The following is a 27,456-nucleotide window of genomic DNA, read 5'->3' as shown; positions in this document are numbered from 1 at the left end:
TAGAGGGCCAGAAATTTGGGATCCTCTTTGAGGATGAGGTAACATTGAGGTGGTTATAAGGACTTAGAGAAACTGGCCAACGTGAATGGTCTAAAAGGGAGTGGTCCCGTTATAATGCTGGCATATATTCTCTGACAGTTTTGGCTTTTCATTTTGTTGAGTTTTCTAATATCTTTAATTGGCTATTCTTATATTTTCAGAATTCAGAGAACTAAGTAATTGGAATCCGGTTGAGTGAGGGACTTAATTGGAGATTAGGTTTGAAAGCAAAGTACAGAGAAGCATACTAGTATGTCACCATTTGTGTAAAAAAGGAAGAGCAGGAGTAATACATATTCTCATTTGCTGTGCACGCATAATCCGTGTTTGGAAGGACTCACAAGAAGCTAATTGTCAAGTTACCCACCAGGCGGTGAGAATCAGGTAGAAGAACAACAGTGGGAGGTTGCCTCTTCGCTGTCATCTTCATATCTTCTTATTTAAGAATGTAAACATATTATGTACTCAGATCATTTGATCTAAGCTGGTTGGTTATCTTTAAAAGCGATGGTTCTGGCAGAGCCTGAATTTTTAATTGGTGATGGCTCTAATGGTCTGTGATTTCTCTTTTCCTCTGCATCCAAGAACCACTAAGAAGCAAACTCTTGCTTTATACTGTGAGTTGTAGATCTTTGCCTTTTCTCTCCTCTTCCCTACGGGAGACCAGAGCCTTTGGAGGAGTGGACAGTCCCAGATTTGGGTCAGGGCAGAGGACCCTGGCCTGGCACTGCCTAGCCCTCTTAGCCACAGCCTAACTGTGTAGGCGGTTAAGGGTCGTGCACCCAATTCCAGCGTGGGCACCAGGGAACAAGTCTCTTACAGCTGAGTGAGCTCTGACACCTTCTGACACCATCCACCTGGAGACTGCATCACATCCCACAGGGTAAGGGTTCTGTCCCACCTGACTGCTCCCCGCCCCCTGCATGCACACACTTCAAATGCTATTGCAAGTCCACATCCCCAGCTTACCTACAACTTGGCTCCAAGTCAGGTTGTTATGACTGCCTCCCTCTTTGGATTCAGTTAATTTAGTAGAGTGGCTCACAGAACTGAGGGAAACAGTACTTACATTTACCAGTTTATTATAAAAGGGTATGATAAAGGATACAGATGAACATCCAGATGGAAGAGAGACATAGGGCAAGGCATGCAGGAAGGGACACAGAGCTTATGCGTTCTCTGCTGTCCTTCAATGTCCATGTGTTCAACCCCATCCTTTTGGATTTGTACAGAGGCTTCATTACTAGGTATGATTGATTAAATCATTGGCCACTGGTGACTGATCCAGCCTCCCATCCCTTTCCTCTCCAGGGATGTGTGGGGAGGCACTGAAAGTTCCATTCCTCTAACCATGTGATTGATTCTCCTGACAACCAGCCCTCACCCTTAGGTGTGTTCCAGAAGTCACCTCATTAATGTAATAAAAGACATCTTTGTTGCTTTCATCACTTAGGAAATTACAAGGCTTTTAGGAGCGCTGTGCCAAAAACAAGAATGAAGACCCAGTATTTATTATAAATCCTAATAACAGTTATCAAGCTGGTTTATGGGGAAAGGAAAGAAGAAAGGGGATCAATTATTACCCTGAGAGAGCCTCATACTGCCTCTTCCCTTCCCAGCTGTGGCATATCCCAGTGACAGTCCTGTGACTTTCCATCTCTCCACAATCATTGTAAATTATTCCCAGAGAAATGAAAACGGGATTTTAACAAGATATCTGCACTCCCAGGTTAATCGCAGCATTATTCACAATAGCCAAAATACAGATATCGAAACAACCCAGATGCCCATCAGCAGGTGAATGGGTAAAAATAAATGGTCTGTATGCACAATGGAATATTATTCAGGCACGAGAAAGGAGGATATCCTGCCATTTGCAACACCATAGACAGACCTTGAGCACATTATGCTAAGTGAGAGAAGTCAGAGAAAGACAAGTGCTGTACAATATCACATATACATTGAACCTAAAAAAATTAAACTTGTAAAAGAGTAAAATGTCAGTGACCAGAGGATGGGGGGGGAGATAAGAGTAATGGTGTTTAGGGGAACAAGCTTGTCATAAGTAGTAAGGAAGCCATAAAGATATAATGTACAGCGTGATGAACATAGTATTATACTGTAATTTTTAATGTGATATATATCGCTATGTTGGCAATCATATCACAATGTATAAAATGTGTTAAAACAACATGCTGTATGCTTTAAACTTACACAATGTTAGGTATCATATTTATTCAATAAAAAATAAGTGTAGAAACGGAAAAAAAATTATTCCCTGGAACTCTAGAAGTTTTCAAAAGATCGCAGAAATTTTCCCAAGAACAAATAAGTAAAATATACAGAAAATGAAAGAAAAAACATTTAGCATTGCTCAATAAGTTTCATTGTGGTTTTAGAGCAAACATCTGAATTATTGTACTGATTAAACATACTTTACTTTTAACCTCTAGTTTTATAGTCCACACTGATCTCACACCCTCACTGTGGAACATCAGATGAGATCCAAAAAAATCATCTCAAGATGTTGAAACCCCACAGAAGTAACCCAGTTCACTAGTGCTGGTTTTCCCTGTCCACTTTTTAGGGTACCAGATACCGAGGAATAGGTTCTTTTAGGGCTGTGTTAATGCCTAATTTGAGACAGCTGAACTCTTCTACTCTTCTAGCAACCGAGAAAGCTGGTTGATGACCATTTTCTCTTCTGGGTTGCACGGGTGGGGACCCAACCCAGGATCAGATCATTAGCTTTATGAACTTCAATCCTGGCCACTCAGTAGCTCCCCAGGCTCCATTGGGCTGGGCTCTGGGATTAAAATGGGACATCTGCCTCCCCTCCCCTCCACTCCCTCCTTCTTCCCAGAAGTGAGGCCATCTGAGCCTGCGTAGGCGGAGCCAACCTGGCTCATCCCTCCAGTCACAGGCCAGAGCTGGAGAAAGGCCCACCATCCTGTAAGGGACTGACCCTGCCCTACCCTTGGTAGCCGAGCTGTCAGCGCTGCCCCTGACATGAAGCACAGTAGCCTGTCCAAAGGAGGGACAGCAGCTCATGTCAGTTTTATCCCTCCCCTGTCTGTAGGCAGAGGTGGGCCCTTGCAGATAAATTAAAAAAAAAAAAAGGCTTCCCTTTATGAGTTCTGCCAATTTTCTATTTGGTTGACAAAAGGAATGCCAAACCAAGTGAACTCAGAGACTCCCAACCAGCAACCAGACTCACTTGCAGTTTTAACTCAAATGAAGACCTTGGTCCCACCGATATCCTCTTCTGCTCCTATAGCCTGCTTCCTCCTGGAGAAGAATCCTCTTCCAGTGACTAAGTTTTAGAAACTTCTCACCTGGGCAGACTCCCTCAAGAGGGACATGCCACAGCTCAGCGTAAGGGAAGACCTACCAGAAGCATGGCTGTATGAAAGAGGAGCAGCTGGCCTGGGAAAGCAATCCTCCTGTCTCCAGCGTGGCTGCCAGGGCTGCTCAGATGTGCGGATGCCCTGGTGCTGTCAGCTAACCTGCCTGGGTGTCCCTGACTTTGGTGACTGTGTGTGCAGCTGGACAGGACACCACCAGTGCCTCTCTATGAGCGAGTACCCAGATGAGGAAAAGTAGCCTAGGTTCTTTGAAATCGAAAACAGGATTTTTTTTTTTAGCTCAATCTGCTTTATTTAGAATTGCCATGTGCTGTTACTGCTAAGTAAATATATCAGATTATTTTATTCCCCCAAAAAATATTTTCTCAGGATACTTTTCTAGTTCCTTTGTGAAATTATACACTGATTTTTGTCTTCTAAAGTCATGTAAAGGGAGCATTTTAGTAATAACTTTTGCTGGCTGTGTGGTAAAAAAATTCACCTCTTGCATGTCTTTGGAAGTTATTCAGGTAAAGCTAAAAAAAAAAAGGCACCCTTAGATTAGTATAGTGCCACAGTCTTAATTTCTAAAAAGTAAATTTTTGAGGGCACCTGGGTGGCTCAGTTGGTTAAGCATCCAACTATTGATTTTGGCTCAGATCATGATCTTGGGATTGTGAGATCAAGCCCAGTGTCTGGCTCAGCACTCATGTGGAGTCTGCTTGAGACCTCGGTCTTCCTCTCCTTCTGCCCCTTCCCGCCTTATGCGCCCCCCCACCCCCAGTCTCTCTTAAATAAATAAATCTCTTTTAAAAATTAAATTTTTTTATTTGGAAATTGTACCCATCAAGTAAGGAATAGAATAATGAACATCTCCTCCCTTATACTCATCACCAGGTTCAATATTTTTTCCAGTTTTATTGAGGTATAGTTGACATACAAATTATATTAGTTCAAGGTATACAACATAATGATTTGCTGTATGGATATGTTGTGAAATGGTCACCTTGGTAAGTTTAGTTAACATCCATCACTTCACAGTTACATTTTTTTCTTGTGATGAGAACTCTGAAGGTCTACTCTCCCGGCGACTTTCCGGTGTACGATATGGCATTGTTAACTTCCACCACCGTGATGTCCATGGCATTCCTAGAACTTATTTACCTTAACCTGGAAGTTCCTACCTTTGGACCACCTTCACCCATTTCCCCCATGTCCCAGCCCCCAATAATTTTCAATATTTTGTCAGTTTTATTTATCCTCCCTCTTGCTTTTTTTTTTTCTTCCCAAATTACAGATTTCTTCTGGACTCAGCAACATGTCTTACAAAATTGCATCACAGTGGTGTATGTGGTGTGATTCAGAATGCAGGAGGGGAAGGAAGGGGGCAAGGGGGTGGTCAGCAGTGGTAGGGCGTGTTTCTCAGCACTGGTTCCTACTGTAGGCAGAGGCTCATGACGAGATGCAGCTGGGCTCCGGTGCTCTGACCTCTTTCCTGCCTGATCTGAAGTGCCCACCTGACCCTTTTGGTCCCTGAGGCCACCTATGGCCTTACTCAGTTGGCCAGGCACTCTCTTGGATAACCTGCTTCCAGGCCAGCTTCCTTTGCCCTGTCACTGCTCGAGTTGTACCTTGCAAAAACCAATTCTTTGCTTCCACAATTCCTTCACATCATTGTCATCATTGTAAGAGGCAAATCAGCTTCTTCTGGAGGAAATAAATGGGCAGACCCCGTTTACCCAGAACTAATCTCTTGGGTCATGATCATATCATCAGCAGAGTTAAAGGTCAGACTGTACTCAAGAAGGCCTCCCTCCACCAAAGACACCACAAGAGACAGGAGGATGGGGTGGGCAGCCTCCAGACTCCTTCCTTTGTGGGAGCTTGTGTGGCATTTCCTGGAAGGAGATTAAGATGCCTTTAAGGCTTGGGGTCTACATTAGCTCTTACCATGCCCACACTCGTCCCCAAGGGTCTGAAGGGGAAATTCTTCATTTTACAATGGAAAATTTTAGCCATCCAAAAAGTGGAAAGAAACTCCCATATAGCTGTCACCAGTTTCAAAAAGTACCAACATTTTGTCACTTAAGCTTTCTGGTCATGTACCATAGCAACAAAAAAAGAGTTTGTATCCCCATTCTGGGTATCTTTGTTTATAAATTATATATACGTATATTCTACTGTTACATCACGTACACAAAAAGTAGAAAACTGGGTGGAAATAGAGTTTCTGGTGTCTTCTCTACACCCCGTACACATCCTGTACACCTCTGAGAGGCACACACTATGCCCAGTTACTTGGGAACAGAATAATAGAGCAGACTTGTATGGGAACCCAGTGTCACAGAAACTGGGGGCAGGATAACAGGTGTCACTGCTTATAACCCGCTCATCACTAGGATGTCATCCCTACCTCTCCCGGCCCAGGGCACTGACCCATCTCATCTACTCTTCCTCAACAGGAGCCTCCAGTGTGAACCCTGGGCTCTGCATCCTGGGCATGTTTTATGCTTTGCTGTTATTTCTTTTTTTGACAGATTATTTTTCCTGGCCCTCTGAGGTCATTTTGATTGCTTTCGTTTTTGTGTGTGTGTGTCTGGACCTTTGCTGCCGTCAAAAAACAAACTTTTATCTCTGTCATTTTTTTTAGAGTACTCTTTTATCTTCATTTATCTTATAACTTTACTTCCTTTTTACCTTTTGTTTAGAATGGAGGAGGAAGGGGCGACACAAGGGCTACTGATACAGTGACGGGGCAGGTCTCCAGCCGGAAGGTTGGGTGCCAGCATCCCCTCTGGCCTGCTCTGCTCTTTGTTACTTCTTTGCACCTTCACAGTAGGGCTCGTTTGGTCTTTTGGAGATTGCATCACAAATTCATTTAGTCAAAAAGGGCACAGTCTCCATGTTAACACACAAACGAAAACCAAAACATCCCTCTGGTGATTGAGGGGCTCTGAGGGCCAAATTACCCTGCCAGGCTGGAGTAAGACTGGCCTGCAGAAGGTGCCTTCTGGCATGCTGCTGAGAGAGAAGCCTCCCTTGGTTCCCAGAAGCTAGGAGCTTTGCTGGCTGGTGGACCAAGACCTTGCCCTCTGGCACATGTATAAGCCGCAGCCCCACCTGGTTCTGACAACCACAGAGGGCGAAGGAAGGGGGTAGGGGCTGCAGTGAGAGGGGAAGCAGGGCGAGGGCAGGTCTGTCCCTGGACATTTGTAAAGGAGCTGGGTTTTTAATTTTTTTTTTTAATTTTTATTTATTTATGATAGTCACACAGAGAGAGAGAGAGAGAGGCAGAGACACAGGCAGAGGGAGAAGCAGACTCCATGCACTGGGAGCCCGACGTGGGATTCGATCCCGGGTCTCCAGGATCGCGCCCCGGGCCAAAGGCAGGCGCTAAACCGCTGCGCCACCCAGGGATCCCCAAGGGTTTTTAATTTTTATTTACTTTATGGTAGTATAGTAGAGTCTCTAACCCAGCTACGAAATCCTTTTTCTTTTACACGGTTTATAAGGTAGAACTAAAGTGGTCCATTTAACCCCAAGGCAGTGAGTTAATAGCCTCTTCTTTGTTGCGGGCAGGTCCTCACAACTCAATCTCTTCATCATGAGTACCAAAGGAGATACAGGCTGTGGCTGGAATGATCCCCAGCTGGGTTCCCAAGAAGGGCACAGTTGTCCCTTTGTTAGACTTGCCCTTTTACAAAGAGGGGGCCTATAACATCTTCCATTAACTGTGGCCTGCATTAAAAAGCCCTGCAAGCTCAAGGAACCTACCTTATTTCCCACACTCATTAAGTCTCCACTCTTCCCCCAGAAGAAGTCCATTCAGTCCCGGGGGCCAATCGTTCATGCACTTACCAAGAACTGAAGCACTGAACTAAGGACGAACCCAGTCACGGGCAGCCTAGAGGTCCTGTAGAGTACAGTGCGAGTCTAAGTGTGACCTTGAGGCCATGCATGAGCTCACCCTTTCCAGATGAAACTTCCAGCCAGCCCATTAGCCCACCTCCACCCTGCTGGGAAGAGAGACACAGATGTGAGCTCCAGCATACAGAGGAATTTAGAATGACTGAGGAAGCATCTTAATTCTATAGGAGGAAGCGTGGGATGATCGATAAAGAGCCTTGGGATGTCAGCTAACCTTTTATAAAATATTAGGTCAGACACCTACCCAGATGATACTGCTTGGTGCAATAGCGAGTTGTAGGTATGCTGTTTATGCAACAAGACAGTCACAGATTCCCAGCAGGGTTTGTGTCCTTTCATCAAATCTTAGTTCTTCCAATAGATTTAGGGGAACGTATATTGATCTGGAAAATTTCTCACTTTTTTACTTTTTTTCTGTAGCTTGCCAGCAAAATTCCACTCACAGTCTCAAAAACAACTGGTTTTATATAGGCCACTTAGGCAAGAAGGCAAAATGGCAAGGTGAGGCCAACACTGCATGAGGCTCGAGGCCCTGAATTCAATCTTCCTGTTGCTATAGTTGTGTTACCCTGAGAAGAGTCACTCCTCATTCTGGATCCTGGTTTTTCATCTGGAGAAGGAAAGCATGGAGCTGGGGGGCCGGTGTGGTCAGCAGCCTCTTTGTTTTCATTTGTGAAGTCCACCCTCATGAGCCAGCAGTGCCCATTCCCTCATCTTGCTCATCCCTACCTCGTTTTCATCTGTCACAGGCTGGAAGATGCACTGGCCCAGTTTGTTAGGCTCAGATAAGATGTGATGGAAGACCTGAGGGTCCCCCTGCCCCACCCCGAGTGCTCCCCATGGGGGTTCTTAACTGATTCTGTTGCTTAGAGGCTTTCTTTGCTTCCTGGTTCATTGCTGAGATGGGTGAGGTTGCCACCTAAGTCACCCCTAGTTTAGGCAGGCCCACTGTCCTCACACCATAAGGTAACAGGGACACCATACTCAGCACATCCTCTGTTTTAGAGCTGCCTGCCAGGACATATTTCTAGTGTTGTCAGTGTTATTCCAGAAGAACATATGCTGCTCTTACAAGAGTTTTATCTTTCTTTTTCTTGATCTGTAGTCAATCATGTGTGCCAGTAGAGCTGTTGAAAGTTGCCTTACGTAGAATTGTCTCTATTTGAATACCGATTAGGTACTCCTTTGTAAAGATGCTGAGGTTACAGTATTCTGGATCAAGGCTTTTCCAAGGAACCATTTACATGCTTCATCCTGGCTTTCTGCATGTTTTATTTTTATTTATTTTTATTTTTTGAGAAAGAGTGAGCACCTGCACACAAGCAGGGGTGTGGAGGGGCAGAGAGAGAGAGGAGGAGAGAGAGAGAATCTTTTTATTTTGTTTTGTTTTAAAGATTTTATTTATTGGGCAGCCCCGGTGGCGCAGTGGTTTAGCGCCACCTGTGGCCCGGGGCGTGATCCTGGAGACCCAGGATCGAGTCCCATGTCAGGCTCTGCATGGAGCCTGCTTCTCCCTCTGCCTGTGTCTCTGCCTCTGTGTGTGTGTGTGTCTCTATGAATAAATAAATAAATAAATAAATAAATAAATAAATAAATAAATAAATAAATAAATAATCTTTAAAAAAAAGATTTTATTTATTCATGAGAGAGAGAAAGAGAGAAAGAGAAAGAGACACAGGCAGAGGGAGAAGCAGGCTCCATGCAGGGAGCCCAATGCAGGACTTGATCCCGACCTCAGGATCATGCCCTGAGCCTAAGACAGATGCTCAACCACTGAGCTACCGAGGTATCCCAAGAGAGAGAATCTTAGACTCCACACTCAGTGTGGAGCCTGACACAGGGCTTGATCTCACAACTCTGAGATCATGACCTGAGCTGAAGTCAAGAGTCAGATGCTTAATAGACTGAACTACCCAGGCGCCCCATGTATATGTTTTAAATACATTTTTTAAAAATCCATTTTAAAAAACTCATTAAAGCTTCTTACAATGCAAGACTTGGTCATCCTATTAGCATTTAGAAATTCATATTTCACTTGAGAAAATTTGTAAATTACAGTTCTCCCTCTTTTAATAACATTGTATAGCAATACCACCATAAGCTAGAATTGATCTTTGTTGCATGAAAAAAATGCTGCTTGGTCCTTCACACGTAAGGAATATACTGTAACATATATAGAACAGTAGAATATACTGTAGGATATTTTTAATAATGATAATCTCCTTGAGTTGACAACAGCTCTCCCATTCTCAGACTTGAGCTCCTTTCATAACAGGGGCTTAGTAGGAATCTGGTTATGGCTTATTAGTCACGTGGAAAGATCTAGGCTTTCTAATTAACCACAAACAATGAAATGCCAACAATGTGGTTCATCTGTTACGAGTTAATGCAAATATAGGTCATGTTGATAAATCAACAGTGCCTTATCAGAGGAAGTACCTTTTCCCCTAGAAAAGACAAGGAAATTCAGCTGCAAGTTTTCAGCCATTCATGCCAGGCTCCAGCTTTCCAAGGTGATCTGAGGTAGGCAGCAAATGGGTGTCTGCACACACACATAGGAATGCCAAAGTGAAATCTCTGTCCCCTTGGGGAGTGTTCAGAGAACATGATACTCTCTGCCATTGGCTCTGGACTTCTGTCTGGAAATGCAACTGTGCTCTTTTGGGAAGATTCATACGCCCTGGTTTATCTCAGAAAGAGTTCTCCATGAGTACTGGCCCTGTCACCCCACCCTAGCAGCCATCCTAATACCTGTACACCTGAACCAATTTGCCATCCACACGGAGATACTTTCAGAAACAGGAGCCTGCAATTCTGCAAAGTAAGGAGAGCCTGAGGCCAGGGCTCTCTGTATGTGGACATCTGGTTCTTAGCAGTACCTTGAACTGCTTGAGATATGTTTCCTTCCCCCCAAAGCCCAACCACTGGGTAAGAATTAGCTGGAGCTGTCTACTTGCCAACTCCCTGACCCTCTATTCCCCACCCCAAGCCCACTTCATTGTGCTTCACTGTTGAGGTTCATGGAAGCTTCATGTTTAGGCCACGTCCCACACTCAATCTGCCTTTTCTCAAATTTGGTGACTTAAGCCCAAAATCTACCTTTCCCCTGCCTTGGATTAGCCCTGGTCCTTTGTTCCCACGCATAGCACCTGGCAACTAGGTCACAATGTGAAACAGAATGTGATAGCTCACCCCTTTGCCACTCCGGTTCCTGTTTGAGCCCTCCTGGTGCTTCACCGTCAGGCTGCTAACACTGGCACCCCCACATTATCTCAGGCTGCCACTGAGAACATTGCCGTCCCCAAGTGTGCCCTGCCCATCTGCTTTCCAGGGCCCAGGGGGCTCTAGTGTTAACACTTGTGCTGGCACAGGCCCTGAAGAGATCATTGGACCTCCCATCTGGGTATGTATTTCAGAATAAAAACCGTTAAGCCATCCCAAAACAAAAAGCTAAAGAAATCCAGCTAAATTCTGATTTTTCCCACTGTGAATACTTTGAATGTTGTTGGACATCCCATCAAACAGGTTCCTCCTCTGTCGGGTTGCCCCTTAGCGCATGCTTGGTCTACCTGTGAGTAGTCCGGTGCTGGCATCCTCGACAGCAATGTTGAGGAGCTTTTGTAGATGGAAGCACAGAGGCCTTCTCTTCTTTGTTTAGTGTCTGGGTCCCATGTTCCGAAACAGGATGGCTTTTGGCAGAGCCGAAGCCTGAGGCCGTCCTCAAAACATGTTGGCACCAATTTGCAGGTGCAGGACTTGGCACCCCTCTTGTTGCTTTTTAAGAAAAATAGGACTCAGGGCACCTGGGTGGCTCAGTGGTTCAGCGTCTGCCTTTGGCACAGGTCGTGATCCCAGGGTCCTAGGATCAAGTCCCTCATTGGACTCCCCAAAGGGAGCCTGCTTCTCCTTCTGCCTCTGTCTCTGCCTCCCTCTCTGTGTCTCTCATGAACAAATAAATAAAACCTTTTTTTAAAAAAAGTAGAAAGGAAAATAGGACTCTCCTCTCTACTGTCACTACCACATCAGTCGGCTTTGCTGTGGTAACAACCATTCCCAAAACTCTGGGACTTTGAGCAAACTTTTTTTTTTTTTTTTTAACTCCTATTTGCTGCTGGTGACTGTACCTATTGTGGCTTTCCTCCTCGTGTCTTCTATATAACTGAGGCTGAGAGAGCATCCCTATTTGGGTCATGGAATTCTCAGAAGGAGAAGAGTATGAGAGTCTGTTTGGGCAGACATGTGACATGTCTGCTCATGAGCCATTGGCTGAAGCCAGTAATGGGGCCTGGCCAGCATTATTTTCAGCCATTCATCCCCAGGTCATAGCTTTCAGAGGGGACCTGGTATGGGCAGCAGATGGCTGCCTAACTAAGATCTAGGTGCCGTGGAGATACTTTTGGAGGCTCAGAATACTGGGTAAACCACTGATAGTGCTGCTGCCCTTGTGATCCATAAAAGGACCCTGTAGGGTGGCCTCACCCTGACCAAGATGCTTCCCAGAGTCCAGCCACCTGCGCACACATCCTCCTCTTCATGCCCAGTGTTCTTAGTCCACTTGGGCTTCAGGATCAGAGTACCACACACTGGGGAACTTAACATTTATTTTCTCACAGTTCTGGAGGCTATAGTCTGAAGTCAAGGTGTCAGCAGGGTTGGTTTCTGGTGAGTCCTCTCTTCTTGTCCTCACACGGCCTTTCTCCTGTGTGTATATGTTCCTATTGTCTCTTCCTCTTCTTCTTCTTCTTTTTTTTTTTTTTTTAAGATTTTATTTATTTATTCATGAGAGACACAGAGAGAGAAGCACAGACATAGGCAGGGAGAAGCCGGCTCCCTGTAGGGAGCCAGATGCGGGACTTGATCCCAGGACCCGCTCATGACCTGAGCCAGTGGTAGATAGTTGCTCAACCATTGAGCCACCCAGCTGCCCCTCTTCCTCTTTGTATACGGATACCAGTGCTATTGAATGAGAGCCCATCCTTACTACCTCATTTCACTTTCATTACCTTCCTGAAGGCTCTGGGTCCATAGACTGTCACCCTGAGGGTTTGGGCTTCAACCTGTGAATGGGGGCGGGGGGGGGGACATGTCAGCCAGTAACACTCAGTACCCTGGGATAGGGCAGCTTGCACTTCATCTCATTTCACTTTCTCAATGAGCCTGTGAGGAAGTTAGCAGCAGCATCATTTCCACCTTACAGATTAAGGTGAAGTGACTTGCTAGTAAGTAAGGGGTTTTGAGCTGGAACCATTGCTTTGACTCCATATCACATGGTTTTTGAACTACAATATGGGGGGTAGGCCTTATGAACATGAGAAACCAAGGACTGTGTACCTGCTGAATTAGTAACTATAAGGATTACATAGTATACAGAAAATTGTATGCAAAGCAACATTAAGTGTAAAATAGAGACCATAAAAATGTATGTGCTCTGTGGGTACAAGCCTTGTAAAAGCTGGATACAACTTGAAAAGGAACAGGAAACATGAGCTACTTGGCCTTCAGGGAACCAGGGTTCTGCTTCTTTTTTGTATTAAAGTTGACCTAAGAAATAACATTTTTAAAAAAATTTTATTTTATTTGAGAGAGAGAAAGAGGAGAGTGAGCATGAGCAGGGGGAGGCAGAGGGAGAGTCCCAAGCAGACTACCCACTAGGCAATTCCACGACCCTGAGATCATGACCAGAGCCGAAACCAAGAGTCAGAGGCTTAACTGAACCACCTAGGGCCTCAGAAATACATTTTTAATAACAGAATCTTAGCTCTTGGTGAACATGACACCATAGTGTTTCACAGGCTTCCTCACTCAGGGTCCACTTCAGTGTCCAGCTTCCCTGACTGAACACCTGCTTGAGTTCATTTTATCACAAGGCAGGTCCCTGTGGGTTAAAAAGCCAGATAAAGTTTGGAGGAAGGTCAGCTACCACAGGGGGAGAGTTGCAGTTAGTGCCACAGTGAGAAAGAGAAGAAAATTAAAATGTCACCAGAGACCATCCCCCACCTCTGCCCCCCAACTGAGTCCAAGTAGCAATACAGGATTTAGGCCCATGGGGATTAATGCAAAAGAGGCAAGTGTAAATAGCAAGTATGTGTGTCATAGGAAGTCTAGGAGACATTCCAAGAACTTTCTGCTTTTTTCAGAAGTCCTTCTGAAGACCCTCAGCCCACTTCTGTAGGCTGGCCCTCGGGAGCTCAGTCTGGCAGTATTTGTACTCTGAGATTTCTAGGTGAAAATGTTGTGTTTTCAAGTACATTTAACATCACTGTAGTGAATATTGGTCACATTACCAGAGAATCCTCCCTTTTATCCTGGAACAAAGTCATTTGTCCCTTCTGTCTCCTGGGTAAACAGGCTCTTGAAAAGGTGTGCTGTGGGTTTGCATCCTCTTGATTTACAAAGGTATTTCAGTTTGTCACTCCCTGGAAGAGTGTGCTGTATTGTCTGAGATCAACACCCCGCTTACCCTCAGAAGTTGTTCCTCACCAAGACCTCTTTATTTTAGGAGTTAACAGATTTGGGTTGTAAAAATAGATTAGAACTGTTAGACTCAATTAGCCCAGACATTTTATCAGCCCATTCAGGAGAAATAGGAGTCATCCTCAAATCCAATGTGAGAAAATCCACGTTTAAGAAAGAAAAATTAACTACCAGTTCTTAGCTAAAAGAAGCTCTCCTATAAAAACATACTTCGTTGTGGGATTCGGTTCAGGGTAAGCTAACTATTTACATATAACTCAATTTACATAAAAGAACATCTGTTTTTGTATGTTTCACAAACATAGCCCCTGCATAATAGTGTGTACACGTTGCCCACACATCCCATGTGTGATATAATGGTCCAGCTTCGTGTTTGGTCTTCAACAACTGAGAAGATTGCCATCTATGATGCCAGACTCAAACATGTTATGAGTATACACCAAGCCACCATTAACAAAGGACTTTGGATTTATTGAGCACGATTTGCCCTGAATCTCTTTACATTTTCACTTGTTCCATTTTGGGGAATAATTAGTTGCACATCTTCAACTTGTGTTGAGGTAGTATTCCTCTCTCTTTGCTTAACTTGGGTGTTACAAACTCAAATGTCTAGCATAGAAGGTCAGTCAGGCAGTCTGGTGTAAGCATTGAAAGCATGAAAATGGGTGTCCCACCTGCAGAGAGCAGCCACTCTCCATTTCAGTCCCTTCTGCCTCGTGGAATGTGGGAATGTGAGACTGGCATGGCCAAAGGCTTTGAGTTTTCTCTGGGAGCCTCAAACTTGAATTTTTAAGCATTTTCAGTTCAATCAAAAACTTAAGACTCTGTGCAGAACAAATAGTTCACAGTCTGAAGGTGTCCCATTCTATTTCCAGACACTATAGGTATCCAGCTTATCTCTGTCTTAAATACACTTCTTGTGCATTTCAGGTGTACTTCTGCATGTCTGGGATGTGACGTATGAACCCACAGTCCTGCCTCTGAATTGTGACAGCTTTTAATATTATCATTCTTTCAGATTCCACCCTCACACACTGAAGACTGTTTCAGATTGCTCTGTAATCGTATAGAAATGGCCCCAGGTGCTACATGATTCAATTTGCCTTGACGCGAGGCCCAGGCAAGAATACTTGCAGAAACCCGAAATCAGTCTTTTCATCTGCTGTCATTACCAGTTATTGGCCTTGAGGGTGAGCAGCCATTTCATGGTCACAGGCCAAACGCTGTCCCTTCTCTCTGCAGCCCTCACTTCACCAGGCTGATAGCGTCCGGGGGACCCGCCACCACGGGCTGGTGGAGAGGCCAGCCAGGACCCGCTTTCACCCTCTCCACCGAAGGTCTGGGGACAAGCCGGCACGACAAATATCCTTTCTGGCTCATTGTCTAAGGGCAGCACGAGTTTTGAAATGTTGGAAAGGTTTTTCAGGACTTCTCTTCCCTACAGTTCGCCTTTGGCCTCAAAGCCTTCATTTTATCTGATGAATGGAGGCAATAAAAATAAACGAGTTGGAAACTAGAAACATCTCTGCAGCTAAAAATTGGAAAGATCATCTCGGGTATTTACTTGATGAAAACATTGATAGTGCTGAGTAAAGGAACTGAACACAAACAACCCATAATTCAGCCCCATTGCAAGGCCTCCTCAGCATTTTCTCCAGAAAGCAGCCAAGTTGGAGCTAAGCCTGACTTTGAACCAAGGTAGAGAGAGTTAGTCTATCGAGCTAAAACAGACATCCAGATATGTGACTTCATTTTCATTTCTGTTGACCTGGTGACCTGCCGTTAGAACTTACAGAAGAAATTTCATAGGATCTTCTATTTATGGAGTTCCAAACTCAGTAAGTGACCCCTAAGATAGAGAAAGCTGGTAGTTAGGAGAATTCTTATGCAGTGCATACACCAAATCCTATGCTGTTAAGTAAGTAGAAGTAACGAGAAGGGGATTTTGAATTCCCCTGATAATTTCATTTGTCAGGGGCTGGGGCCCCAAGGGGGTGTGGGGGGCGGCCACTGCTGGGCCACCCGTTCTGTGCTCACACAGAACTGAGCTGGGTTTTGTGGGAGAGGACGGAGAAGCAGCGTGCCAGGAGGGCCGGTGGAGGAAGGCACAGGAAGGCGGGGTGAGTGTTACTGCAGAGCTGAATTCCTGGCAGTGATGGTAGAGCTGGCTCGCGAGAACCAGGAAGTGGGGGGAGGGCACGCGTGTTTGCTGAGCACCTACCCATGCCAGGCGCTGTGCTGGGCAATTGATGTGTCATGTAAGTCCTCAAAACTCACTGAGTAGTTCATTTTTGTTAACCCCTGTTTTCCAAGGAGGAAACTGAGCATCAGAGTCATTTGTCCAAGATTCCAGTGCTGAGGTTGGAAGGGCACAGATTGAGCCCGGGGCAAGCCCAGCCCCTGGCGTGGGCCTCTGGCCTCCCTGCTCTGCTGAGTGGGTCAGCCCCAGGACCCGGGTCAAGAAAGGCCCTGGGGGAGGGGTTGTAGGACACACAGAGGGAACACGGCTTCTGCCCCAGGTTTCTTTTCTTTTTTTTTTTTTTTTTTAATTTTTATTTATTTATGATAGTCACAGAGAGAGAGAGAGAGAGGCGCAGAGACACAGGCAGAGCGAGAAGCAGGCTCCATGCACCGGGAGCCCGATGTGGGATTCGATCCCAGGTCTCCAGGATTGTGCCCTGGGCCAAAGGCAGGCGCCAAACCGCTGCGCCACCCAGGGATCCCACTGCCCCAGGTTTCTTGTAGCTTTCCGTCTGGAGGCAGGGAAGGTTCATTCCGCCCCTCCCTTCCACCCCCAGGAGCCCACCCACATTTGGCCCATGAGAGACCCTGACTTCTAGTCTTGTGTATTATGTGACCACTGTCAGGGAGGGTGGAGATGATAACTGAATCTGCAGGTTTTCTCCTGGAGATGTGTACTAGCCTACATAGATCGCACGACGGAGAGAATTTAGCCGGTCCTTCCCCTTAGGCTCATACGCGAGGGGGAGTAAGTTCGTCAAACCATTGTCTACATTGCTGGGAGTTTTCAAGCAAAAGACTTTGAGTATTTCTTGGCTTGATTTAACAATGTGTCTTTTCCCAATTTCTCAATTCTGTTTTTCTCCTGTAGGTATTCTAAGTATTATAATACGTATACGACCCATTTATAGCCATGTTTATAAGTTTATATCTGTAGCTATCTCAGATCCTTTTTGCAGCAAGTGGTCTAAGTATGTACACATACTCCCAGCTTTTTTTAACCAAAGGAATAACTTAGAAGAGGAGGGAAGAGGATCAAAGGGAAGACACAGAGGACAATGTTCATTCACTTAAAAACAATGTTAAGTATTTACTAGTGTTAGGCCCTGCGTAGACATTGTAGGTGTAAGGGCAAGTGTAATACGCCCCGTACCCGCAAGCTACTCACCGTGGTCACAGTACAGTGTGGGGAGCTGTAGCTGAGACCCTTCCAGCTGTGTGAACTTGTAAGAGGGGCAGCCAGGGCCGGTATTGGGGCACCAGGAAGGCATTCTGGAGGTACATCTGAGTCCTGAAGGATCAGCAACAAGTAAGGAGATAATGTATTAGTGTATTCAGCAGGTATCTACAGAGTCCCTTCTCTGTACAAGTACTGTTCTTTTCTGTGGTTTGTTTTTTTGTTTGTTTTTTTAAGATTTTATTTATTTATTTGAGAGAGAGAGCATGAGCAGGGGGGAGCGGCAGGCAGAGTGAGAGGGAGAAGCAGGCTTCCCGTGGAGCAGGGAGCCTGATGGCAGGACTCAATCCCAGGACCCTGGGATCATGCCCTGAGCAGAAGGCAGATGCTTCACCCACCGAGCCTCCCAGGCGCCCCGTACAAGTACTATTCTAAGCACAGCAGTCTCTGTGGTGAATAAGACATGTCCCCGCCTTCATGGTTTACAGAGGGGACAGACAGCAAACAGGTAAAAAAATGATTAAGGAAAATGAGTACACGTGGTGGTCAGTGATACCGGGAGAGGAAGACAGCTGGAGAGGGAATGTTCCATGCAGAAGGAATATCTTGTGCAAAGTCGCAGAAGGAGAGATGACACTGTGTGTTTAGGGGACTCTGCCTCCTTCCAGGTGATTTATCCTAGTGTATAACTTGACCCTGTGTGCGGGTTACCTTGTGAGGGCCACAGCAAAAAGCAGGTCACTTCCAAAGGGGAGGGGAGGCAAAAACCAAATTAATACACAGGTAAATTCATCACACAGTACAGGTCTGAGACATCTGTGTGCTCTTCCTCAACACCTAACTGGGGCCTGGGGACTGGACATCTGCTAATTCAGAAAAGCCTCTTGAGGGGATCCCTGGGTGGCTCAGCTGTTTAGTGCCTGCCTTCGGCCCAGAGCATGATCCTAGAGTCCCAAGATCGAGTCCCACATCAGGCTCCCTGCGTGAAGCTTGCTTCTCTCTCTGCCTGTGTCTCTGCCTCTCTCTCTCTCTGTGTGTCTCTCATGAATAAATAAATAAAATCTTTTTTTAAAAAAGAAAAGCCTCTTGAGCTTAGGCCTGTCTGTTGATGGACAGTGCATCTCTTCTGTAGATTCCAGGGACCATGAATTCCCTGTGAAATATAGGAGGAGAGGAATGATTTTATGTCGAAGATAATAATTGATTCAGGAGAACTTGAAGAAAGATCCCATCTTTCCTTTTCATGGCCACACATTTGATTTAGAAATAATTTCCTTAAAATGGTGGCCTTTCACCTGGGTGCCTCTTACCTCCTTAACGTCTGCTACCCACTACTTGTCATTTGAAAGTGTTAACACTGGCTTGAACTTCTGTTAGGACAAAAAGAAAAAATGTATTCAGAAGTCTCTTCCTACAGCTGTTTCTTGGCTGGGAAGTTATTCTAGAAGGAGCAGACTAGCTAGACAAGGGTTCAGTCCTGTGATGCAGTCTCACATAAGCTGAACATTGTTTGATGAGTATTCCGGCTTCCTCCCCGAGTGGGCAGCCACAACAGACAGAGCTCTGGCACGGGGAGATTCCTTCTGCGGTGGGCGGCCACCACAAGCAGAGAGTGGGACTCTGTCCAGCTGGGTTCTAGGCTGGGGCCACAGTCAGGATGCAGGAGGGGCATTGCCTGGTCCCTGCCTGGGGCCTGGGCTTGAGGACTCAGAATAGAGGCTCTTCTACCTTTCTGCCAGTGCTCATGCCTTCATCAGCCCTCCTCACTCCTTGGGGGCAGCAGACACAGCTCCCAGACCCCATCTTGCTGAACTTCTGCACAGTTGACCTACACTTGCAGCAGACGCAGTATTATCTTAAGACCTGCAGATTATATACATTGAAAAAGAAGGGGACACACTGAAGAATCATAACAAGTGCCTTCCTCTAAATGTGTTTTGAGAGAGAGAAAAATAAACATCTGGAGAATTCCTGATGTATATTCCCAACAAGGTTCAAGAACGTATTGTGTCTGGGAAACCAGTGCAAACAGTTTGCAGAGAGAGGCATAAAGACCTGCCAGAGTTAGGAATGGCTTTCCTCTTTGGAACAGGCTTTGCTTTGATTCTTTTCATATGATGAGATGACAATTTTAGGGCACTGGTTTGTAGAACACTGTTTCTCTGACGTGTGTGGCCTGTTAGGTTTGAGGAAACACTCCTCTGTGTCCACCGCCTGAGCTTCACAGTTCAACTCAGAGCTCCAAGAAGCCCTGCCATTAAGAAACGTCCTCTTTTTCCCCAGGACTAACAAAATTTATTTGAGCACAAAACCCCATTTTTACCTAACACCCAGCAGTGATTTCCATTGTAAAGGACAAGAAAATGGCAGAGATCTGGAGTTTTCAGGGGAAAGTACTCAGACTTCAAAATTGCACATGCCACCTAGTTGTCACTCACATGCCAAGGGAAACAGGTCCTCCCACACGCAAGAGCTCCTACACTTCCCTGAACATGTGACTTTAGGATGTGTTCTAGCAGGACGTAGTTGGAGGATGAGGGACAAGAGGAAGTAGCGTGATGGTGAAGACATGGTTGAGAAATTAGGAAGGAACCAAATTGTGATGAGCTTTATGTATTAAATCTGACCCTGGAACTCGTCTCAGTGGGTGGGTTTCTATTGAGCAGACTCGGAGTTCCCATGGCCCGCCAGCTGCACGGAAGGGCACAGGCCTGCCTCACCACCTCTGCCCCTGGTAGAACCCGGAGTTCCCCGGGCTATGAGAGAACATGGCCAGCTTCCAGGCTGCCTCTAGAAGGGCCTCCCCTGAGCCCGGCCTCAGGTACACTTAGCACATGGGAAGAGGAAGCCAAAAGAAGAAGCCTGGCTGTGCTCTCCCAGCCACGAGGCAGGCAGGACAGAAGAGAGACGCTGTGGCTCAGTGACCCCACCCATGGGTACGTGGGCCAACAGATGTCCTGTCTTATCGGCAGAAGAGCTACTCCCCTTCCTTTGGGGAAGAGTGAGTAAGAAGCTTCCCTCTGACACTGCCTGTATGTCGGTGGGCTGAGAGGCAGGCACACGAGGAGGAGCTTCCTCTCCAGAACCCTGGGCACCTGGGGAGCACTGTGGTCCGTGAAATATGGTGGCACACAGACTAGTAAAGGGGCAGAGGCGAGGGAGGAGGAAGAGTTGGTTTTCAGGTAGAGTTTCAGGTACTTTAGAGGTAAAGCTGAATAGGTGGCAGGAGGAGACTCGGACCTGGGGTTCATGTGCTGTTGGCAGTGGGGGGCATGGGCTTGTGAGTGACTGCACAGCCAGAGACTGGTGTGGGGTTGCCCCAGGTGAGCTCAGGTGGGCCCAGCCCTGTGTCCTCAAGCACCCCCCCCCCTTACCCTCCATGTCTCCAGCCTCCTGTGCTGCTGCCACGCTTTGCCCCCGGTGTGGCACCCAGCGACTCTGGGGTCCTCCCCGGCCTGTCCCTATACCAGCAGTGTGGGCCACGAGGCTACAGAACTCAGGGAACGGCAGGATGGGAGGCAGAGAAGCTGGAGGGGAGTGCACTGGGGGCACTGGGTGGGGGCAGATGCAGAGGTTGCAGGTTTGGACGTTTTTAACCTAGGCTGACGGACTAACAGGGCCGTGGACACCCAGCTTGTCTGGCTCCTTAAAAACCCTGGTGCCAGCTGCTTTTCTGTTCGCTTGCTGGCAGCTTGTGGACATTCCAAAAATGTTGAATTCGTGGTAAATTCAAGTTTACAAATAAGGCTGTTTTTCCCACCTTTACGTTGTTGGACCTGTCAGTGTTGTGGAGTTGTCCAAGCCACCCAAATGATGCTTTCCAAAATCTTCCGAAGAAATAACCTTTTCTCGGTTTCCCTCAAGTTGACTTCAACTGTAAGCCACTAACATTAGTGGTCCTCTTGATGCCAACAGTCCTTGGGTTTTTAAATATTCAGTAAATGAAGTGTGACAGAATTAAGAATGCTCACAGGGCACATCTTTTCACTCTTAATGCCTCAGCCTATTCTTCCTAAAAATCCCAGCTGGGCATGGCAGGTTGCCTGGGCCCCAGTGCCTCGGGAGGCCAAGGGGGCCACGGCTTGAGCTCAGGAGTTCTGGGCTGTGGTGCACCATGCCGGCCGGGTGTTCAGGCTGAGTTCGGCACCAGTACAGTGGCTGGCAGGAGTGGGGGGCCCACCTGACTGCCTAAGGAGGGGTGAGCCTGCCCAGGGTGGAACAGAGCAGGTGCACAGGGGGATTGATTGCTCCTGTCAGGGCCACTGCGCCTCAGCCTGGGCAACATAGTGAGACCCCTGTAAAAAATAAATTTTAGGAAATCACTACATGTTCATGTTGTTAATATACATCAGAAAGGCTAAAATGCTAAGTGGAACCTCAACGTTGAAATGATTGGTGTTTGATCATGATGTTGCTATTCTGTCCCTGTGCACTGAGTTGTGTTAGTGTACTAGCTAAGGGGACTTAAGAGAGCAATGTACCGAGAGAAGCAGTAACCTCTTGCTTCATGAAATTATACTTTTTTGGACAGAGATTCACCGAATTCTGCAGGAATAGAAAAATAGATAACCAGAGGTGGTGAGAGTCAGTGCCTCCTTGCTCACGGCTCTATTGGCAAAGATGCTGGAGTGCTTCATCTCTTGGGGAAGCTTCTTATTTCGTGATCACCTTTGCCTCTCCTGTCCCCTCCTGTGGCATATTCTGGTTTGGACTTCATCTACATGAAGCTCAATAGTTAACGTTGAAGAAATGTTTATCTTTTTGAAAATAATCTCTTCTACTGTATTGACTTCGATTCAGATGAAGGAATAAGCTAACTGGATAAGACAAAACCAATACACAGGAAGTGAAACTTGGGATCATAACACTTCTCCTGGCAAAGGAGGCCTTTCACACCAAATCACTGAGAACCCTGTTCATGCACATTGTACTCATCCCAGATTCTGGCTCACCTGAGACACCCAGTCCAGACCTGCATGATAAGGCCCCTCCATTCCCTCCTGAGTCCAAGCAGGTGAGGGCTTCTACATAGAACCATTAAGGATTTTTTAGCAGGAGAATATTATGATTTTTTTTTAATTTAAGATTTGTTTATGTATTTTTATAGAGAGAGAAAGAACAGGGGGAGGGCCAGAGGGAGAGAGAAACCCAAGCAGACTCCACACTGAGGGCAGAACCCAACGCAGGGCTCCATTTCACTACCCTGAGCCCATGACCTGAGCCAAAACCCAAGTTAGTCACTAAACTGACTGTGCCACCTAGGCGGCTCATGGTTAAAAATATTTTAAGACTGTTCTATTAAAAAAAAAAAAAAAAAAAGACTGTTCTATGGTTATAATTAACTAAATTAACCAAACAGCTCTACTGCTCTCAGCATGGATAGTGTAGCATCACATGTGTTTCACTGTGCATCTGGAATATGTTCCAAGGCATGCCAGACCCCGTGAAGAATACAGAATTTATAGAATGGAGCCCCTGACAACCCAGGGAGGTTAACATTTCTCCACTGATTTAATGTAGCTCTTTTGGTTATAAGTAATAGGAACCATCAGCTTGATAAAAGGAAACTCACTGGCTTATACTGGAAGCACAAGGTCTAGGTCCAGGGGTTCATACAGTAGCATCAAGAGTGTATCTGTGAGGTGCCACATCTGTGTTGACTTCCTGCGTGGACAGGCTTTCTCTTCTTGAAGAGCTTTTACATGACTCTCAGGCTCATCACCCTGACTGAGGGGACTCCCTTTTCTCCCCTTGAGACACTTCTTGGGCTGGTTTGTGCCATGAGCCCATCCCTGAGCCAATCACTGTTTCCAAAGGTATAAGATACAATAGAAATACTGAGCCTGGTATATCCCACAGGACAGAGGGGCCTATGCAGAACAATGGCCTTACCAGGTTTGGGGTGAAGGGTGGGGGCAATTCTTCAAAACAAAAGATATTACACAGGCAAAAAAAAAAAAAAGACAGGCCCCACATGAATCACACAAAGATGGCACTGGTGGGAGGAATAGGTTTTCCAGAGGAAGTTTATCAGAGAAAGCATTGGTGTAGAAAGAGAATAACCAGAAACTTGGATGTTTAACTCTCCATAATTCTGGCTTATTCATTCTGCTTCACTTTTTCATTAATTTCATTTTTCCTTTACTAAATAATTTCACTTTGATGGTAGTACTTTCGGAGCCAGTTACTCCTCACAGCCCCTGGATGAGAGTTGGCCAAGGTAAGCAAGCTGTTTTCAAAGATATGGTGGGGTGGGCCATGTTGTTTGTCGATGGTTTCATTTTCTTTTATCCACCCTGAATATTGTTTTAGAAATATCTGATATTTTCTCTCTCTTTTTTTTTCTCTCTCTTTTTTAAAGATTTTATTTATTTGAGAGAGAGAGAGAGAGAACACACGAGCAGTGGGGAGGGGCAGAGGGAGAGGGAGAAGCAGACTCCCTGCTGAGCCAGGAGACCCATGTGGGACTCAGTCCCAGGACCCCAGGATCATGACCTGAGCTGAAGGCAAATGCTTAACCAACTGAGCCACCCAGGTGCCCAGAATCTTGTTTTCTCTTAGAAAACTTAGGTCTTCCAGATAGAATCCTAAATACATATGGAAATCTAAGATGAAAAATCATTTTAAAAAAATCTAGATCTTCATCTTTAAAATCAAATGGAAGCACACTTGGACTACATATGCTGATAGGATACTCTGATTTGGGGCAACCCCGGTGGCGCAGCAGTTTAGCGCCGCCTGCAGCCCAGGGTGTGATCCTGGAGACCCTGGATCGAGTCCCACATCAGACTCCCTGCATGGGGCCTGCTTCTCCCTCTGCCTGTGTCTCTGCCTCTCTCTCTCTCTGTGTGTCTATGAATAAATAAATAAAATCTTAAAAAAAAAAAAAGATACTCTGATTTGGTATTCGTATGTTTGAGACGTAAAATAACTGCCTTTGCTCAGGGTGCCTTAGTAAGCCGTTGGAAAGAATGAAAGATTTAATAAGCTTCTCAAACTGTAATTTACACAGTGGATTTGATTTAGGGTCTCTGAGTATTTTTGTATACAAGGTATATACAAAAAAAATCTGAGGTTTTTTTTTTTTGAGTATAGAAGGTTATAGAACATAAAACTAACTGAAAAGACTGGTATATCCATTGCTTGTGTGGTATCATTCTCAGATCACCAAGTCAGATTAGGAGACATTAAAAATGTACATATCAAAAAAAGACATTCAAAGTGTTCTCTGTGTTGAGGTTGACTCTCCATCTGTTCTCTGGGCCAATCCTGATTGAGCACATACTGTGAATAATATAGTCAGGACCTGGGAAGTCCATATGAAGATGAATAACAGGGGGCTTCTGCCCCTAGGAGGTTTTCAACTACCCTCAAGCATCCCAGGATCCAAGGTCATGGAAGAAATGCAGTATTGTAATTTAATTCATAAAAATCTCCAAACTGATACTTTGAAAATGTGTATCCAAGAAAAATATGTCTGTAGCTTCCCAGTGACTGGGATTAGTTAGAGTAACGTTTTCATGAACCCGGCACCTGTGCCAGTTCTGTTTGTCTTCGTGGCTGTCTACATGGAAAGACAGTTTTTGCCTCCAGGACTCCGGGGGTGCCCCCTCACTCTCAGGGTGTGTCCTGAGTGCTAACTCTCCACACATCTGGACAAAGACCTCATATTCCCTCTAGAGGAACCAGTTATAGATTTGAACTATTTCAAAGGTGTTCGTCTGCCCTTTTTAAGACAAAACAAAACCAAGCCTCCTATGCCCAGCTAGCTAATCCTGTTCTCATGGATTTGTGGTAGTTTTTAAAGATCTTATTTATTTATTCATGAGAGACACAGAGAGAGAGGCAGAGGGAGAAGCGGGCTCCCCAGGGGGAGCCTGATGCAGGACTCTGGGGTCCTGGGATCACGACCTGAGCCAAAGGCAGATGCTTAACCACTGAGCCACCCAGGCACCCCTGTGATGGTTTTTAAACATGGAAATCAGGACTCATAGGAATCAGAGAGATCACGGAGTCTGACCTCCTTTTAACAATGTTGAGCAAAATGAATGAGGCGTGGAGCATTTGAAGTGACTTTCCCAGCCTGTGCAGCCAGGTGAGTAGAAGAGCCAGTTCTCAAACTCAGGCCCGAGGCTCCCCTTTGCTCCTGTGAATTGAACGTCTTTACTTTTTATGTCATTCTGGTTTTTTTTAAAGGCAGCAGCACCCTTGGAAAGAAGAAAAGCATCCTGGGTTCAGGCTGACATCTGCACTTAACAGGTACCTGGGTTGATTGCTAGTGGAAAGAAATGTAAAGAAGAAGACCATTCGATTTGATTGTCCTGATGTTCTTTTTATATCTTCCAATTGCTAGAGATTATTTGTGTCACCTGTGTTTATATTAAGTATTTTTTTTTAAAAAGCCTGACTCTCCCACCATTTATTGAATGTCCGCACAGACAGTACAGAATACATTGATGGGGTCCCAAGGGTAGTGACTATGGGGTTGGCTCTTACCTTGTGACTTTGAGTAAGTTATAGCTTGTTGCTCAGTTTACTCACCTAGAAAAGGAAGATAATAATACTGCTGTTGAGGAATGATCATGAGGATCATATATGATCTATAATAAACAGGGAAGCATTTGCACTCACCCAGCCTTAACTAGTATCTTGATCACTCTGGGCCGGGCTCCAGTGTAAGTGTTCTACATAGGACATTTTTTTTCAATCCTGACAGCATCCTTCAAGAATGAATATTATTTTCTGTTTTAAGAGATTAAATGATATACTTTGTCCAAGGCAACGTAGCTAACATGTGATGGAACTGGGATTAAAAAAACCCAAACATTCATAGTGCAAAATACAAAACATACACAAGAGAGAAAAGCATTGCCAGAAGTCCCCGTGCCCACCCTTCCACTTTGGTCCTTATCCACACATTGCCATCTCCTTTCTTCCATACACCCCCCAGTCTCACCCCACCCCTGCTAGATAGAGTATTGCACCTGTAAATACCTCTAACAGGAAAGGTTGACAAGAACTTCTTTTAAAGAAAACACAACCACAGTGCCATTATTACACTTAAAATTAACAGCGATTCCTTCATATTGTCCAATACCCAGGCTGTTTTCAGATTTTCCTCGTTGCCTCTCGGCATTTAATTGATGTTCTCTTATACCTCTTTGAATCTATAAAGGAGCTGAAATCCAAACCCAGGGGTCTCTGATCCCAGGCCCTGTGGTCTTCCTGCTGTCTCACACAGGTTGCAAACTGCCTGTGCCCTCATCAGAACACGACACCACCATGGTGCCCAGTCAGGCCACATGGCTTAATGGCCATGGGAGGCTGTTACCTGGAATAGACCACAGAGTAGCATTTTGGGCTCATTTGAAGTCTCTCACAAATTCTTTTTATGGCAGATAGTTTGAGCCTTGGATGAGAAAAATAAGTAATCATCTCTTAGAGTTAAGGTTATGTAGAATGTGGAGCCATCTGGGAGAATTTCAGAAATTTGTTGTAGATCAGTGGTTCCCAAACTTTTTGTCTTAGGACTCCTTTACAGCCTTAAAAAACACTGAGGCCCTCAAAGAGGGTTTGCATATATGGCTGTCCCTAATGGTGTTTATCTATTGCTATTAGAAATTAAATTAAGAGATTTATAAAAGATTCTTGCTAATTTAGAAATTTTAAAAATTGTGATTATAAACTCACTACTGTCAACATAACAGATACCTTCTTTTATACTTTCTAAAACAAGAATTTACTGAGAAGAGTGGCATTCTTGTACCTTTTACGAATCTTTCAAAGATAGCTGGATCCTCTGTGTATGCATTCTGTCTGTGGCGACCTTACAACATCACATATCTGCTGGAAACTGCAGTGCTCATAAGAGAATGGGAGCAGAAGGGCAAAGAACATCTAGTATTATTTTCAAAGCCATCTCGACCTTGCAAGCTCCCAGAACCACTGCTGTAGATGACCCTTCATATACAAGAGGGTGTTTTTGTCCGATGGAGAGAATCTGGTGCAGAGAATGTGCTGGTCCCAGCTGTCCTCTGAGTTGCAGGAGAGAACAGGAAGTTCCATAGGGGAAGCGGTGAGGCCGAGGTCTGGGTTGTTGAAATAGATCATTATGCCATTGGCTTTAGAGTGTAAGACTCTACAGGTGCAGATTAAAATCTTTGGGATGTGGGCGGTCCTCAGAGGCGGTTATTGATGTAAGGGACTTCAGGTAGGTTCAGACTCCTCATCTTATGGATGCTTGACTTCTCCCCC

General features: G+C 45.4%; 1 protein-coding gene across 4 annotated transcripts in view; it reads left to right on the top strand.

Annotated features, from left to right (window-relative positions):
* The window catches only part of CRTC3 (CREB regulated transcription coactivator 3), a 99,067-nt gene that overhangs the window by 43,701 nt on the left and 27,910 nt on the right, over positions 1 to 27,456 (top strand). For 2 of the 4 annotated variants that reach the window (XM_038532893.1, XM_038532892.1), the window contains exons 3-5: positions 15,027 to 15,146; positions 23,361 to 23,422; positions 25,399 to 25,461. In XM_038532893.1, coding sequence (XP_038388821.1) covers positions 15,027 to 15,146; positions 23,361 to 23,422; positions 25,399 to 25,461 — 245 coding nt within the window. Of the gene's footprint in view, positions 1 to 15,026; positions 15,147 to 23,354; positions 23,423 to 25,398; positions 25,462 to 27,456 lie in introns of all 4 variants that reach the window. The other 2 variants (XM_038532891.1, XM_038532890.1) reach the window with 1 other exon arrangement.

This window comes from Canis lupus, chromosome 3 (genome assembly GCF_011100685.1).
Source record: "Canis lupus familiaris isolate Mischka breed German Shepherd chromosome 3, alternate assembly UU_Cfam_GSD_1.0, whole genome shotgun sequence".
Lineage (NCBI taxonomy): Eukaryota > Metazoa > Chordata > Mammalia > Carnivora > Canidae > Canis > Canis lupus.
The sequence above is the reverse complement of the archived record's forward strand: the minus strand, read 5'-3'. Positions and strand labels throughout refer to the sequence as shown.